Below are 18217 nucleotides of genomic sequence, written 5' to 3' on the forward strand. Positions count from 1 at the left end.
CCTCCCTTGAGGGTGTATGCCAACGGGCGGCTCTGCGAGTTCGTGATGAAATCGAACTCGACTCCATGGTTTGGGTGGATTTAAAAACTCGGATGAACCCTTATTGTCATGAGCGTTTTCAGGTTGATAGAGCTTAAATCCCCCGGGCTAGCCACGTACGTAGAACACGTACTATTGTGGAAAAATAGGTAACCTAAAAAGAATATGCATATGTGAAAATGCCAATTAAATCACAGGAATACAATTCAAAAATCTTTCAAGTCTCATCCACTCATCTCAATTAAATACCGATCACTCAAATCGATAAATAACCAAGAATCCTCCCCCGTGGAGTCGCCAAATTGTAGGCGTCGCTCGAAGTGCGCCTACGTTAAGCATGTGTGAATATGCTTGGCACTCATAGGAAGTGGGAATTGACATAATACGATTAGGGACAAGGAAAGTAGGGAGCCGCCAACAAGTTTTTAAGGATCTTGTAAACCGTTCACTGATCATAAAAGGCAACCACAATTAAGGGACAACGATAGACAACAACGATTGACCCGTGAAGGTTACACCCATTCATAATCCATGATATTACTAACTCCATATGGTTCGGAACCACGAAAGGAGGATCGGGGATGATGGTACGAAGTGAGTCATGGAGTCACATTCGCCCGTATTGGCCTCTACTCTATTCTTATAGTGAAAAGTGATTCCTGCGATCTCAAAGGCATGCAAATAAAATATTCAATTTGCTCCAAACTATTATTAGGCTAAATTGGTTTAATATTAATGCAACATATAATTCTAAAATATTAGTGATCACTTGAATTAACAACAAGATTAAAAAGGAACCTAAACCGGTTGTCCAAATTATCTTATTAGGCGTGATTTTCAATTACATATTCCCTTTAAGCATGGAATATGGTGATAAAAAATAATAATAGATAAACATTGATATTGGAAGCAATTTAACCATAATATCGTTAGTCAAATCAAATAATAAATTAGCCTAATCATGATACTAGCAACAAGAATAAAAATAAGAGTAATTAAGTGATTAATTACTCACTTTTCCGCGTTTCCTTGACTTACTACATCATGAATAAAATTTTATTAATTTCAATAAAAATATAAATCAAATGGAAATTAAATTAAATTAAAAATAAAGTTGATTTGGTCCAAACCCTCAGTTAATTCTAAAGCTGATCAAAACAAGTCCGGCCCGCTGACCCGGCCCAATTTTGGGCAGCATTTTCCGGCCCGATTTTGGGCGGGCTTGGGAATGCATTTTTAAGCTATTTTAGTTCATTTTTTTGGCCCGGCCCTAAAAATGGCCCGAAAAGCCCGCACGGCCCGTCTATTTTGGGCGGGTTAAGGCATGAAAATTTTGGCCCGAAGCTAGAACCGACCTGGCCCGACCCAAGAAATGGGCTGATTTTTTATGGCCGAACCCGACCCGAACCGCCCATTGATCAGCTCTAGTTAATTCTAAATATTATGCCTTGGTTAAAGTATAAAACTTCAGGTATTATATGTATGGACTCCTTGGAGTGCTTAAAGGAAGGAATAGTGAAAAAATGGGGTGGCTAGTGTTTAGGCTAAAGAGGGAGAAGAGAATTATTTGATGATGAAGCTTGTTGATGATTGAAAAAGGGGAGATATGAACTCTATTTATAAGGAAAAAGTGGGTCGAAGAATCAAGAAAAGATAGACTGTAGTTTTTGCGGTTTTTGTTTTTATCATATCTTTTGATCCAGAAATCGGAATAAGATAAATAATATATCGTTGGAAATCTCTTGAAGTCGACTTTTTAATCCAACTAGATGAAGCCCGTGCAATGCACGGTTTTTTTTTATTTTTTAATTTTTTTTTTATTAATATGTTAAAATTTGTTATATATTCAAATAAAATTCCTAATATTAAAAGATAAAACATAATATTTAATTAATTCGAACTTAAAAATTTCATTCGCCAATTTTTTGTACGTGGAATTTTAATTATTTAAATCTAAAATAAATTAATGATCTCTTATTTAATTGGCTACAACAATAAATTATAATCCTACGTGGCGCGCTAAGAAAATTAAATCCTACGCGGCTCTCTAAAAACTCGGGAAAAAACTCTCCTTTATATATATATACATATATATGTATATATATATACATATATATGTATATATATATATATTGGAATCAGTTTTGGATAGAGTTTTAGATAATTTCAAGGGCTATCCAACCATTAAAGATTTGGATAAAAACTATGAGGCATGAAAATAATATCTGTCTATCTTTGAACATCTTTCAATTCGAATAGAATTAGGACTTTCAAAAAGAAAAGTTTTATTCAATTTCAAACTCTTTAATCTTTTCTTTTCAAAAGGGATAATTAAGATCTTTTAGAAACTTATAGAAGTTTTTAATTAATCCAAATTGGTTTAGGAATGGGATTAAATAATTTAGACCCTCCACATGATCATTGGGTCGTAGGTAAGGTGGCTTAGGTTCGATTTGGGCTCAGTTTAATATTTTGGCCATAACTTATTCGTTATAACTCGGATTTGGGATCATAATATATCGTTGGAAAGCTCTTTTCAAGAACCATCCAATTATTAAATCAGTGGACCCAGATTATGGATCAAAATAAACTGGACTAAACGTTTTTTTTATAAAAAGGACACAAAATGAATGATTTTAGGGGACACGAAATGAATTATTTTGGGTTTAAAGGAACGAAAAGAGGAAAATAACTTATGGTTTTGGGAAATGGTCTAGGAATTGGTTTGGTTTATGAAATGGAAATATGGATTTAAGCACTCCATGATTAAATACTCAACCCGACCAATAATGGCGGTGAAAGGTTGTTCATCATCGGGTTTGGTTTTGGGAGACATTTTTAGGTGTCTACAGGTACTGACTTTCTCCCGAAAAAGAAAAGACATGAAAAAGGAAAGAAGTTTTGAACTTCCTCGTTGAGCAAGACAAAATGAATCGCATGGATTGAATTGCTTATCTTAGAAATAATGTATACATGATGCATGTTCTAAGGCCAGGAGGCTAAGGATAATTACATTATGTGACATGATAGATGAATGAACTTAGGTTATGGAGCTAAGCATCATATATGGTGTAAAGAAGCGATCTTGAACGTCACTTAGGTCTAGAAGCTAAGCACTTATATAGATGAAGTGGTTATTGCATAATGAACGTTGCTTAGGTCAAGGAGCCAAGCACAATATGCTTTGTATGATTACAAATCATCGATATTTAAATGTTGCTCAACGCATTACGCGATGCGTGAAACAATGAACATTGCTCAGGTCAGGAAGCTAAGCAAGTATACAATGTTTCTTTTAATAAATGTAGTCTTGAAAGATAATGAAGCATGTGCGGTAGGGAATCAAGATTTCATGATAAAGGGTTCCTAAGGGAAAGATGATATGGCTATTGATGTGTGAGTGAAGTGTGTGAAAGTGATACTAAGGTGAGGCTGCAAAGGCTATGGTGATGGAAAGAGATGTGAGAAGAGTCAAAATGGTGACCCTTTAGGCTGGGTAAGCTAATGTGATGTGGGTTCAAGCCCCCAAGTCTAGCTCTAAATGGGTAGGGGTAAGCATTGGATATTTTTTGACTCGATCATGCATATGAATGTGGCTGCACCTCGATGTGAGGTTGCCTATGTATCCGTTAGGAATCAGGCCTAACGTAGCTCTAACCAAATTTCGCACAAGTGTATATACACCTCAAAGAGGTCTTTCAAGGGTTGTAATGGTTAGGCTGATGGTTTAAGGAAGAAAGGGGTAAAAGGATCAAGACCCGAGAGAATCCCCCAAAATCTGCAATTGCGTATTTGAAAATTTGTACTTTACAAATTTTATTTTTCATATTTTTTTTTTATTTGAATTTCCTTTTTTTTCATTCTCTTGAATCAATGTAGGCAATCTCAGATCATGCGGTCCATTACTCACTTAGCATTCATGTTTCTCAAGCACGGTACCAAGCACTCAATGAGAGACGCAATTTGAGACATGTTCATATCGAAGACATTGGAATACTTGCCTTTAGACATTTGTTTTTTATATATATTTTTTTATATACTCATTCTTTTTTTTAGTTGAACTTGCTTTTTGAATGTTACACAATTTGCACACCTTCCCATCCCAGGGTTAGGGTGAATCTGGGTTGAATAAATGAGGCCAAACTTTAGACGAGGCTCAAAGTGGTTGATGAAAAAATGAATATGTGATTGAAAATGGTTTAAGGGGAATGACAGGGTTGCAAAGGTGGCTCAAATCATTGGTGTACCTTGTTTTTAGTGCAGCAATTGTTTTTTTTTTTTTTTTGATTTTTTTTTTTTTTTTTTTGCATAAAAAAGTCATGATCGAGATATAAAGGAATAATGCTCTTTTTTATTGATGGAAATGGTGAATCAACAAACACAATGATCAAATAACAGAAAGGGAAATCTATGCTAGACTAATGGGGAAAAGGGAAATGATTAAGAAAAAATATCGTGAAATCTTGCATGATGAACTCGCTTTGCGCTTGGTCTTTATTACTTCTTGCCGCCTGGAGGGACATAAAGTTTGTTTGCATCCACCAAGTCTTGAATGACGTCCTTCAAATTCCAACATTGTTCGGTGGTGTGGCCCCTTCCTTGATGGAACTTGCAATGGGCATTGGGGTTTCACTTTGCGCTCCTTTTTTTAGGTTTTGGCTCTGGAAATGGCCCAATAGGTGTGATCAGGCCTTGACCATATAGGCGATCAAAGGCCGCATCATAAGTCATCCCTAAAGGAGTGTAAGTTATCCTTTTCTTGGGCAATGGAGCATCAAGAGCTAACACTTCATTGAGATCAAATTGGCTTATATTGTTGGTAGTATTTTCGTGCTTAGAAGATGAAGAAGAAAGAAGATCGTTCTTCCTGTTTTTCCAAGAGTTATTATTGTTACTACCAGCAATATTTATTAGCTCATCCTCGATATTAATGCCGATGTTGTATACAGCTTTGAAAGTGTTCGATGGAAGAAATTTGAGATGTTCCCTATAATTGTGAGTCAGATTTTGAATAAAGAGGCAAACCATCTCTCTTTCTTTGGGAGGATCTACCAAGAGTGAAGCCGTTTCCTTCCACCTGTTCAGATAAGCGGTGAAGCCTTCATTCTCTTTCTGTTTGAGAATGGAGAGATCACGTTTAGAATTTTTAGTTTGAATGTTACACTTGTAACGATTCATGAAACTGTCGGTGACATCTTGCCAAGTCGCAGTACGCTTGGAATCTAGGGAATAAAACCATTGTTGGCAAGCATGCTCTAAGGAGAGAGGGAACACCGTAGGGAAGAGTGTTACGTCCAATCCCTTAAGAGCCATGGTTGCAGAGAACGCCTTCAAATGGAATATTGGATTGTCAGTAGGCTTGAACTTTGGAATATCAGTAGTGGAGGACTTTTCAGGGAGCCTGTCTTTCACATCTAAAGGAGTGGGAGGCTATTCCACATAAGTAAAATCCTCATAAATCTTACTCATCTGTTCCTTCAATTTGTCAAGGGTAGAAACAGTGACCTTGTTTTGTTCCATGGTAGTGACCCTAGTGGTAAGGGTTTTCATCGTGGCAGACAGTGCCTCGATGGATTTTTTGATGTTCTCAATATCTTCCTTAGTGGCCATTGAAAGGTGATAAGTAATTTGGAGATGGCGAAGTTATCTTTGAACGCCTCTTGGATTCAAAGGATTGTTGCGGTAATGACTCGAACCGTATTAATCTACCCCTTCTCCTTGACCAAGTACTGTGAAATAAAACAATTCACTTAATTGTTTGACTCATTTCTCAAGATAGGAAAGGAAGGGAAAAAATATACATTTGAAAACAGGTGAGAAAAACTCCACTTTTTTATTTTTTATTTTTTATTATTATGACGAAAAAAAGGGTGCATGAACCTAGTATACGATCATAAATGACATGGTAAACGACTTGAGTCAGAACATAAAGAAAGTGTGTGGACTATACTTGACTCATGAGTGGTTAAGTGATGTTATAAGACTCGTAGTATGATCGTATGGCTAGACATAATAACAGTAACCAAAATGACTGACACACGGACCAAATTAGCACTGAAGACCAAAATAGGGGCTGACTGGACTTAAACTTGGGCACCGTGTCGCGACGCAACTGTCGTGACACGACAAACCTGCACCGTAGCGCGGTACAGGACGACGTGACACAGTACCGATTGCCGTGACACGGAGTTTTTTGCCGTGGCACGGTAATCAGTTTCAGGTTTTTATGTGATTTTACCATTTTTTTTGTCAACATTAGAGTTTGCGCTAATTACTAAGTGGGTATGGTCCATTGGAAATTGTTAGTAATAAAATAATCCACCATAGACAAAGAAAGATCGTTAAGGTTAGGATCAAAACGATCAAATATACACACATAGGACACGTAGGCACAATGATGAAAAGAATAGTTTGCAACCTAAGGTCCAATTCTATGTTCCACTATGGTCAGGTTTTATTTGGTGCCAAAAGGGTACCATGGTTAAGAGTTTAGACGTGTAAGAAAGGCAACCTCCCTTGAGGGTGTATGCCAACAGGCGGCTCCGTGAGTTCGTGATGAAATCGAACTCGACTCCACGGTTTGAGTGGATTTAAAAACTCGGATGAATCCTTATTGTCATGAGCGTTTTTGGGTTGAAAGAGCTTAAATCCCCCAGGCTAAGACTTATGTACAACACACACTTTTTTTCAGAAAAATCGAATGAAGCTGACTGTGAGAAGAGATATAAAGCCACCGGAAGGATTTCAGGACCGCCGCGACATAGTAGAATCTACCATGTCACGGTGCCAAACACCGCGTGACGATGCCCAATGCCGTGACACGGAAAGCTCTGCCGTGGCGCTAGGCAAAAAATCTGACTAGTGCCTCTGTTTTCTTCGTTCACGACCAGGTTATCCAATTTTTCCTACAGGACAGACCTAAGATACGACGTTAAAAAGTCTATGCATATGCAAAAATGCCAAATTAATCACAAGAATACTTTTCAAGAATATTTCAATTCTCATCCACTCATCTTAATTAAATATCGATCACTCAAATCGATAAATAACCAAGAATCCTCCCAGTAGAGTCGCCAAATTGTAGGCGTCGTTTGAAGTGCACCTACGTTAAGCATGTTGTGAATATGCTTGGCACTCATAGGAAGTGAGAATTGACATTATATGATTAGGGACAAGGAAAGTAGGGAGCCGCCAACAAGTTTTTAAGGAACTTGTAAACCGTTCACGGATCGTAAAAGGCAACCACGAATAAAGGGATAGCGATAAGAAACAACGATTGACCCGTGAAGGTTACACCCCATTCATAATCCATGAGATTACTAAATTCATATGGTTCAGAAACACGAAAGGAGGATAAGGATGATAGTACGAAGTGAGTCATGGAGTCACATTCACCCGTATTGGCCTCTACTCGATTATTATTATGAAAAGTGATTCCTGCGATCTCAAAGGCATGCAAACAAAATATTCAATTTGCTTCAAACTAACATTAGGCTAAATTGGTTGAATATTAATGCAACACATAATTCTAAAATATTAGTGATCACTTCGATTAAATAATAAGATTAAAAAGGAACCTAAACCGATCGTCCAAATTATCTTATTAGGCGTGATATTTAATTACATATTCCCTTTAAACATGCAATATGGTGATCGTGAAAAATAATAGAATAAACATTAATATTTGAAGCAATTTAACAATAATAGCGTTAGTCAAATCAAATAATAAATAAACCTAATCATGATACTAGCAATATAAAAATAAAATAAGTAATTAAATTGCTACATCATTAATTACTCGCATTCCCCACGTTCCTTAAAATTGCTACATCATGAATAAATTGTTAGTAACTTCAATAAAAATTTAAATCAAATTGAAACAATTAAATTAAATAAAAGTAGAGTTGATTTGGTCCAAACCCTCAGTTATTTGTACCTTTCACGCCTTGGTTCAAGGACGGAACCTCGGGTCAAGTATGGACTACTTGGAGTGCTTAAGGAAGAAATTATGTAATTAGAAATATAGGTTTAAGGCTTAGAGTATGAGATAGAGAGAAGAGAATGATTTCTGGTATAGAAGAGAGGAGGAGAGAAGCATTTGGTGCCCTGAACCGCATAAAGGAGGGGGGTATTTATAGAGAAAATGAGTAGGGGATCACACGGAACCCTAGAAAAGATGAAAAAAACCCTAGTTTTGGGGCACCGTGACACGGAGGAAAAGTGTGACGCGGGACCATTTGGAGTAACACGGGACCATTTGGTGTGATGGGGGACAGAAAACAGGCTACAGAAGATAAAACGAGTTTAAGGATTACGCGGAGAAAACACGGAGTAATCCCATGTCACAAAATGGGCACCGTGATACGGTATCGTCCACCGTGGCACGGTACACAATGCCGTGTCGCGGTGTACAGTATGCCCAAATTACGTCCAGATTCATAAGCGTGCAAGAAAATGCGGAAAATACACGGAAAAAGCACCGTGACACATTGAGGAATACTGTGTCACGGCATCAGGTACCGTGTCATGGCAACAGGCACCGTGCCACATCAGTTTTTTGCCGTGACGCGGCGTTTTTACATTGTGCGCGGTAATTCCAGTATTTTACGCATTTTTAAACCATGATAACTTTTTATCCGTAACTCGGAATTAGGCATATAATATATCATTGGAAAGATTATCAAGTCTAATTTTTAACCCAATTAGAATCAGGTCCAAATAATTGGTATATTTTAAGATATGACCGTTTTAGTATAAGGGTGTCGGTTTTGGGTCGAGTTTAGTATTTGGCTCATATCTTCTTCGTTTTAAATCGGAATTGGATTATGACATATTTTTGGAAAGCTTATTTCAAGACCTATCCATCCAAATAATAATTGGATCAAAAGTATTGGGCCACAAAATCAATTTTTCTCGATTTTGTGATGTGGACACGAAAAGAGGAAACAAGGGGTATGGGGAAATGGGCTAAGAATTGAGTTGGTTTTTGAAATGTATTGAATGGAAACATGGACTTAAGCACTCCAAATATTAAATACTCAACTCGACCAATAATGGTGGTGAAAGGTTGTTCATCATTGGGTTTGGTTTTGGGGAGATTTTTTTTAGGTGTCTACAGAAAGAGAAGAAAAAAAAAAGGAGAAAGAGAGTATGGGCCAAGACTTTGAGCTTTATGTATGGGTTGGAGACTAGTTCAAACCAAGTGAGAGATGGGCTAAGGTCACCGAAGAGCACAATAATTGGCCCTAGAGGTGTGTCCAAGGAAATTCCTCGGATGCATAAGTGTAATTGAAGATCAAGGAGAAAAATCAATACATGCAATTGTAATAATTGTGGAAATATTTGTAGATATCTTGATTTGGTGTTTATTTGGCTACTTATACCTAAATAATGTGGGCCTCACAATGAGTGGACCGGTCTTATCCTCATGTACAAAATGACATGCTTTGGACATTAGGATTGAATTAGACTGGCATTGGTTTTGGGCTATTTAATTGACTGGTCAATTTTGGACCCAAACACAATCAATCATCTATGATAATGTACTCTTTGTTTACAAATTTTTCCCTAGACTCTAGTGTATGCAGCTTCCCCTACACCCCCCCTCTATATTACGTCATTTCATCATCTAGTGACATCTTTTGCTGGTTTTTTTTCCTCTTTCTTTACTTTCTAATCAAGCAAGTATGTAAATATTTTTACATAACCAAATTGCTTCATTTTCTCTCTCCTCATTTCACCAATTTCATTTTCTCTCTCCTTGTTTTCACTGATTTCATCTTCTTTCTCCATTGTTTTTTTCCCCTCTCTCTTCTTCCATGGAGATTTCGAGCTCAATTCCATGGAGTCAATTTTATAGATTTATTTTCTCCATTTTCTTATAGTTGTATTTTTATTTTGATTTTTTTTATCTAGTTTAAATTTATGGTTTGATTGCAATTTCTTCTATTCAATTGATTTATGTATTTGTGTTTTTTTTATTTGATTGCAATTATTTCGATTTTATTGATTTGAATTTAGTTAGTTGTATGTTTCCTATTCAATTACATTTGTTATCGCTATTGTTATTGGCAATGTAGGTTGTTACTTTTGTATTATTTGTTGTTTTTGTTTTTTTAAATGATTGTTAGTAGGTTCAATTTGGTAAAATTGAGTATTGTTGATTTTTGCAGCAGTCCTGTATTCGTGATTTACGAAAATTGAATAGGAAAAATTACTGGAAAACTTTTATACACCGTAATTGAACATGTACTAGTTTATAAATGAACAATATTTTTTAATGATTGTAAATAAACATTTAATTATTTATAATTGAATATCTAATCATGGAGTATTAAAATTCACCTATTATGGTTAACGTATCATTTACAAATTTATTAGTAATCAATAAAAACAAACAACCTTCAAGTATTACAAATTTATTATGAACAAATAACTCTATATCTAAAAATTAATAACATACAAGTATTAAGATATGTTATAGACTATTCATTAATATGCAAATGAACATATATCAACATGAATATGTACTATTTTAATGTTCATTTATATATGCGTAAACGTTTACTATTACATTCTAGAATACGAAGTATATTTTATAAAAAAAAAAAAAAAATTAACATGTTCATGACATAATAGGTGTTTTAGTATCAAAATGAACATTTAAGTATATGTATATTTTTATTTAAAATAAATACATTTAATTGTTAAAAATAAAATGATAATGAATCATAATGAAGATGTGCATTTACCAATATAAAAATGAACAATTTTTACATAATAAATTTTTGTTTGAACAACTAGTAGCTTTATAATTACATGCATCTGTTCCTTAAAAATAAAAAATAAAAAAATAAAAAAAAAAATTACATGCATCTGATGCATGTTTTATAGGATAGACACTATTTTATTGGTATTGCTGAGTAATTTAATTGACTGTCTTTTAGTCTTCTTTATAATAATAATAACACGTGTATTGAATTGAAAATGAACATATATACATTAATATGTGAATAACCATGTTTATAAATATTGTACTTTGTAATAAATATATATCTAAATGAAAAAAGATGTTTATAAATATGAACATATAATTATTTAAAAGTGAACATATGTGTCTTACAAAATGAATAACTTTATGTATGACAATGAATAAATATTAAAAATTAATTGTACATTTTTCTATATATAATAAAATATATTAAAACTTAAACAAACATCTAATAAATTAACATCTTATATCATTATTATTGCAATGTAAATCTATCTATTAAAATGAAATGATTAGAATGAAAATGGATATCTATTAATATGAAAATAAATATTATAATATAAAATACAACACCACACATATTATCCAACACAATAAACGTTTCGATCCGAATTTGAAAAATCCAAGCCCATGTTATTGGTTCATGTTGCTTGACGAATCCATGCCTTATTGATCTCCTTATTTTTGCTGTAATGTCTTCCCTTTTTCCTTGCTATTGTGTGATCTAACTCACTATATCTACGATTCTTTGTTTAACTAATAGGAAAAAAAATTAATGTATTAGATTTGAGCAATATCAGAATAAGTGTTAAATTGAACCAATATTTATATGAATATGAAAATGAGTGAATATAACAATTGACATGATTGATATGGAAATGAAAATCTATTAGTATATAAATGAATATATATTAGTATGGAAATGACCATTTATCGATATAAAAATGAACAACTATTAACACATAAATGAACATATTTACGTATTCAATATGAAAATGAACAACTATTTCTTTATAAATGAGCATATATTAGTTTGAAAATGATCATGCATGAAGATAACAATTGATGAACATGAAATATATACGCGAATGAACTCTTGAAGCTATATATCAATATGTGATTGACCATATATTCATATGAGAAAATGCATATATTGAAATATTCAAAATTGAAATGTTCATGAAACATTTGAAGTAGATAACAAAAGAATATGAACATTTATCAAATTTCTAATAATCGTATGTTAATATATGAAATTGTGAATGACCAAATACTATTGTGTGATTGAACATTTACCAAAATAAAAAATGAACATTTATCAAATAATTTTCCACTTCAGACTATGAAAAAAATGAACATTATTACACGAATGACTATGAATTATTAAATAAATGAGCATTTATATTAATTATCTATTAATATGTAAATGATAGTTTTTTCAAAAAAAAAAAAAAAAAACAGAAAAAACATATGAATAATAGTATACAAATGTATAGATGAGCATTTATCAAAATAAAAATGAACATTTATCAAAAGTAAAAATTCACAACGAATTAATTTTATTAATACTTAAATTTTTCCAGAACATATGTTTTCCTTCTTTGGAACTGTTTTCTTCACTGTACAAAAAAAAAAAAAAATCAACTGACTAGTTTTTGAACAAAAATTCCTAAAAACATAGCAAATACTTACGTTGATGCATTTTCCATTGTTGATGTTTCGATTTTTGTTTTGAAATACAATAACAACAAAAATTTAGTAAAACCTAGGGTTCATACTTGTTTTTGAACCAAATATGAACAAAATATCTTATTTTTTTTCGAATTTCGACCTTGTTTTGTTGAATTTTGTAATGATTGAACAATTTTTATTGATAATTTGTCACTAATTCGTAGAAATTTTCTATTAGAAAAAGTATATCAATGGGTTTGGAGGGAGAAAATACAAAATGAGTGTAGAGAGAGAAAATGGAGAAAAATGGGTAAGGAGAGAGAAAATGAAATGATTTTTTTTTTTCTTTAAAAAAAATTATTGAGGGGATAAAAAGTGTGGTTATTGTGCAGTTACTACACAATTGCAGAAAATGGGGTTATTGGGATTGTTTAGGTGTTGTTTAGGAAGGGGGTGTAGGAATAGATAGCTACACTAGAGTCTAGGGGTATATAATTACTCTTTGTTCATTAAATTCAAAGGTGGAGAGTTTGTGGTTAATCTTAGTATATCTAAACATAATTCTTTACAGAAACACTTCAACAAGCGAAAATCATTTTAATCTGTTTTAGCGGTCCAATTATAATTAAACTTTCTATTAAGCTTTTATGTAGATGTTTTGGTCGGTTTTTTATCTGCTTGTCATCTTATGATGATGTCCACGATGATTGGTCCAATTCTAGGAATGAGAATTGGTGTGTCAAGGGTGTGATAGCCGCGCTGTATAACAGCTTGTAATTTTCCGATCGTATAAATGCAATGAAACTGTAGCAATCATCTCAATAATTCTGAGTCTCTGATAATTGTTCACACAAAATTTCTTTTCAATTGTTGTCAACATGGTATCTTAGTCTTAAAAGTATGTATTTATCTTTTATTCGTTAGACCTTGTCACGGTATAAATTAAGATGAGGAACAAAGATGTGCTCGTCAAGGCATTACACAAACATCCACTTCATTGTAGTACATTTTGTAGCTAGTGTATAGTTAGATAATATTTTTCCAGTGAGTAATTGGTAATTCTGTCCACGAACTTACGTAAACAAGACCCAATGTACTGGTTAAACAGGTGCATTATCAGTATATCTACTGTCATGTTTCAATTGACGTCAATGGTTAATTGTTCTGCTGTATGCATATCGATATGTTGCTAGAGCTATATCGAGAATAACACAAGAGTAACAAATGAAAAGTAAGTTTTCTAGTTTATAACGGCAAAAGTATATAACATAGACTTCACTGCAATATGGATGAAACATTATTGACCGTCACTCTCTTACTTACATTGTTACACTATCTCAGGCATTTCTTGCATTTTAAAATACTACTAGTACAATGTTAAAATTCACAAAAAAGAAAAGTAAAGAGGAAATTGAAATACAAAAAGAAGTAGAACTTAATAGTCAAAAGATCAACAGAAAATTAGCATAATAGCTGAAAAAGGATGCTTATTGGTTTACTAGTAAATAAAAAGCTTGCAGATTTTCATGGAGTTTTGGCAGAAGCCACTTCAGAACTCTTCTTCATTCGCGAAAACAACCCTCCAATCAAAGGTATCAATGGCTGTCTTTTCTTCTTCTTAAGTGAAGGATGTCTCTCCAAAAATGGCCCGCTTTTGTGATGATCAGGTAATACAACTTCAGAGAAAGTTGCATTTCCAAAGGTCACAAATCTCCTACTCTGATACTCAACTCTTTCACTTTCTCTTATTCGTTGTAGGCTAGTCGCGGGTTGTGGTGGATCTTCGACAAATTTAAGGTCTTCGATCTCATATTCCATCATCTGTTTCTCCGATTCCCTCTCTAGTTTCAGCTCTTGAAGCTCTCTCTTTGTCTTTTCGAGTTCCTCCTCCAGTGATGATAGGCAAGTGGCCATCACCATTGTTTCCTCTTTCGCCTTTACGAGGCTTTGTTTCGTTTCTTCAAGCTCGTCTGTGATGCTTCCTAGCTTTGAACTTCCTTGGCCAATTTCATCTCTTGTATCCTTCTCCATCTGCATAAATATGGACACAAGATTGTCATGTTTAATATACTACTCCGTAATTTTTTATTAAATTACAAATAATGATTTGATCACCTATATTTCAAGAGTGTCTTAGCTTTTTTAGCTACCTAAAGTAACTAATTGCCTTTTCCTTGTGAATTTTCTAATATCATCGGATCATTGAGTCAAACTTTAATTGAGAATATGACCTCTTTCACTAAACTTAATCAATCAATTGAATATTGTTGAATAAAACTAGAGGCACTTCTAATTAAAATCTTCGTTAACTGAGTAAATTTGAAGCTAGTCACTCATTTACAAATTACAATTGACACCATGTTCTTTTTAATTAAACTAAATAGTACGGAGTACACCAAAATAAAATTGATTATGTATTGGTTCACGTGACTTTTATAGTCCGAGCATTGACCAATTAGATTTTCCTTTCACTATAATTAAAATAACTTTATAAAAGAGTGCGTGCGTAAAGTCGTGAACAAAAAAATACTCCATTTCTGATTTTGTTGTCTCAAAAATAAATTTGTTCCAGTAATAATAATTAGAAAAAAAATTTACTAATAATTGGCTTTAACAAATTTATGTACTATGTATGAAAGATTCTAAGCCTTATTTATGTGAACCGACCAAAGAAACGTGACACAAAATATTGTATGTACATTTTTTTTTTTTTTGAAAAGTACTTGTATATATATCTTAAATAAAATGTACTTATACATGTAAGTTTATATTTATATATAGAGATTTGTAGAAGAAGGTTAATGTGGGACTGTAAGAGGTTTCTTCCAAAGGAGCAAAGTAAAGGATTCCTTGTTAAAGCTGTGATTAAGTAACATACACAAATTCCACCATTTGTTATTCAATTAGCTACTTTATTCTTTCTGCAGACAAACCTTGACGTAGAGCTACTCGAAATTTCTTAGAAAACATGTATTGGATTCATAGCCACTCAAGTAATCAATTTCAGCTTGGATATTTTTGGTAAGTAACAATTCTAATTCTATTCTAGATTTATCTACAAGTAAGTGCCTTTTTTGATATGATAAATTTCGTGTCCCTCGTATCTAAATGAATTTTGTTAGAATTTTTTTTATTAAATTGGAAAATTCCTATTTTAGAAGAAGTTGTACCCTCTACGTTCTCTAAATCCTACTCACTTATTATTCAATGGTTAACATTTAACAAAACTTCGACTATATCTTAATTTATTTATTTAAAAAATTAAATTATGTGAAGTATTATTTGATTTCATAATATTTTTCTGGATATCAAGTTTTTATAGGGAGTATATATCATTCATTCATAATAGTTAATAACAATGCTCAAAATAATGTGCCAGATACCGTGTAAAATACAGAGATTAAAAAAGAGAGGACTCGGTTAATGTGAAACTTTTTAAAAATAATTTACAAAACCGCTACCTTTCTATTTGTTATAGAAGGTCTAATATGTGTCTTTCTTAATTGTGAATGCTAACTAATTTAGTTGTTCAAAGTCATGAAATCTGATATTTTAACTTCCATACATCCCCTTCAACCCATAATTGTATGTTCCAAAATATACAGCACTCCTTAATATCATAAATTCCCTAGAGATTTTTGCATAAGTAGGATTATTAGCATGCATCAAATTAGTTATACTATGTTATCAGATTAAGGTACATAACTACATGCAATACAACTATTCAATTATATAAACAGTATAGGCCCTAATAACTAGTTTCTCAATTACATATCCTGAGAAAGCTATTACAGTAAGATATTTATTTCATCATTTAAGAGATAGTCATTTACTAAAAAAGCATATAAAGAAGTTACAGAATTCATGCATGGTTTTATAGTCCACTTACACCATTAAATCGGTTTGAAATATCTGCCTTCTCTTTTAACAAACATAGTAAAACAATAGACAATTATACACAAGTCATTATCAATGGTGATAAACAAGTCATTATCAATGGTTTGAAAATACAAGTTTATCTAATGACATTTTCGTAAATAAATCAACAAAAAATCACAGTCAGCATGGCATTTTCGTAAATAAGTCAACATTTGTGGGACCCGCATATTGATAAAAGTTGTTCACTTATTTACAAAAATGTCATGCTGACTGGAATGAATTATTGATATGTTTACGAAATTGCCATTAGATAAACAAAATTTGTTTATCATGAAGATGAATGGGCTCCCTCATAATCAACAAAACCATTAAGTTTAACAAAATGACAGCTTCATTATTCATTATAATGACTAATCAACGTCATAATCATTGCTGACAGCAATATTAGAAGGAAATAACATTAAGAAAAACTAAACCAATAATTTGATTTTACTAAACATACGAAGTAAATAAGAGTACCTCTTTGAGTTTGCTAGCATAAACCTCCCCAGCTAAAACTCTCTCACCAAACAACGAAACCGCCTCTTTGACGGACCTAAATGGTGCTCGTGTATCAATCTCCGCCCTCCTATTAAGCACCACCACCCCATCTCCACCGCTCGCCATTCGTAGCACGGCACCAAACCAATTATCACAAAGAAAGAGATAAATGGCAGTAGTGCTCTCTAATACAAACAACAAAAAATTAAGATGGTGTATTTTCCTTTTTATAGAGGTATGTAGCAACTTAAAAGAAATGTATATTTTGTTAAGGGAATTTGATAATGAAAGAAAATAGAAGTGTAAGGGAATAAGGAGGAGAATTGAAGTTAGAAATTTAATGAAAAGCTTCTTTTCTTGGCGTCCACTTCACTAGAATTCTGTTAGTAAAATATTTTAGGAAGGTGTAAGTAGTGAGTAAACTGGTTGGGTATGTAGGGAATAGCATTGGTTACTAACTCATTTTTTTATAAATTAGTTCGTTGGACCCACTTAGATTCGGCAACACCACACGTAGACCACGACCTTTTACCTACATACAACTATTCCTATACAATTGTAACTTTGTAAGTTAATTAAGCTTAATGTAAGTAAGTAAAGTTGGATAGGGCCGGGGTCCAAATGAGGTTACATGATTATGTAATTACTAGTAGTATGATTTTGATGTTGAAATTGGTTTCTACGGAGTATGAATAATTGCCTTCTTGTTGTCATATTGCTATGTACCTTTTTATGTCTTTGACAGGCTAAAGTCGTATCACCCAATCAAAAGTAATTTCTAAATCCTCTAACTAATATAGATAGGGATGTAGGGTCGAATCCACAAAGAAACTAGTCTTTCTATTCCTAATTAATTAAAGCAATCTAAATTATTAATTAACAAATTAATAATATGGATATGAAACTAAACTACGGAGATTAAGAATAAAGAGAAATCAATGAATAAAGGCCTAGGGCATAGGTTCACCAATAAATAACATTCCAGGGTAAACATAATAATCAATCATCAATGCATCAATTAATCAGATCATAAAGGGCTTTCGCTACGTATTACAATCACAGAATTAATCTACCGGTATTAAATCTCATCTCTCGAATCTCGACTTAACCATTTATAAATTAACCTGTCTATTAAAACTAAGCCTAAATATCAATTCTCATCTCTCGAATCTCGAATTAATATTGCTAAACTCATACATAAAAGACCAACACTAATCTAGTTGCAGAGCATTAAATCAATCAATAAGAAATTAAACAAGCATTGATAATCAACAACAATAAATTACCCCTTCATATTATTTATGGATCCCCATAAAC

General features: G+C 33.0%; 1 protein-coding gene across 1 annotated transcript; it reads right to left on the reverse strand.

Moving 5' to 3' along the window:
• Positions 1-13743: 13743 nt before the first annotated feature.
• Positions 13744-17253, reverse strand: LOC145640921 (WEB family protein At1g75720-like). The gene is made up of 2 exons (XM_081692155.1): positions 16880-17253; positions 13744-14512 (listed from the first exon to the last, which is right to left on the reverse strand). Exons 1-2 carry the CDS (start codon positions 17024-17026, stop codon positions 14006-14008), a joined length of 654 nt encoding a protein of 217 aa, XP_081548281.1. The 5' UTR covers positions 17027-17253; the 3' UTR covers positions 13744-14005.
• Between the last annotated feature and the right edge of the window lie 964 nt (positions 17254-18217).

The sequence above is a fragment of the Chenopodium album genome, chromosome 7 (assembly GCF_948465745.1).
Source record: "Chenopodium album chromosome 7, dcCheAlbu1.1, whole genome shotgun sequence".
NCBI classification, from domain to species: Eukaryota; Viridiplantae; Streptophyta; class Magnoliopsida; order Caryophyllales; family Amaranthaceae; genus Chenopodium; species Chenopodium album.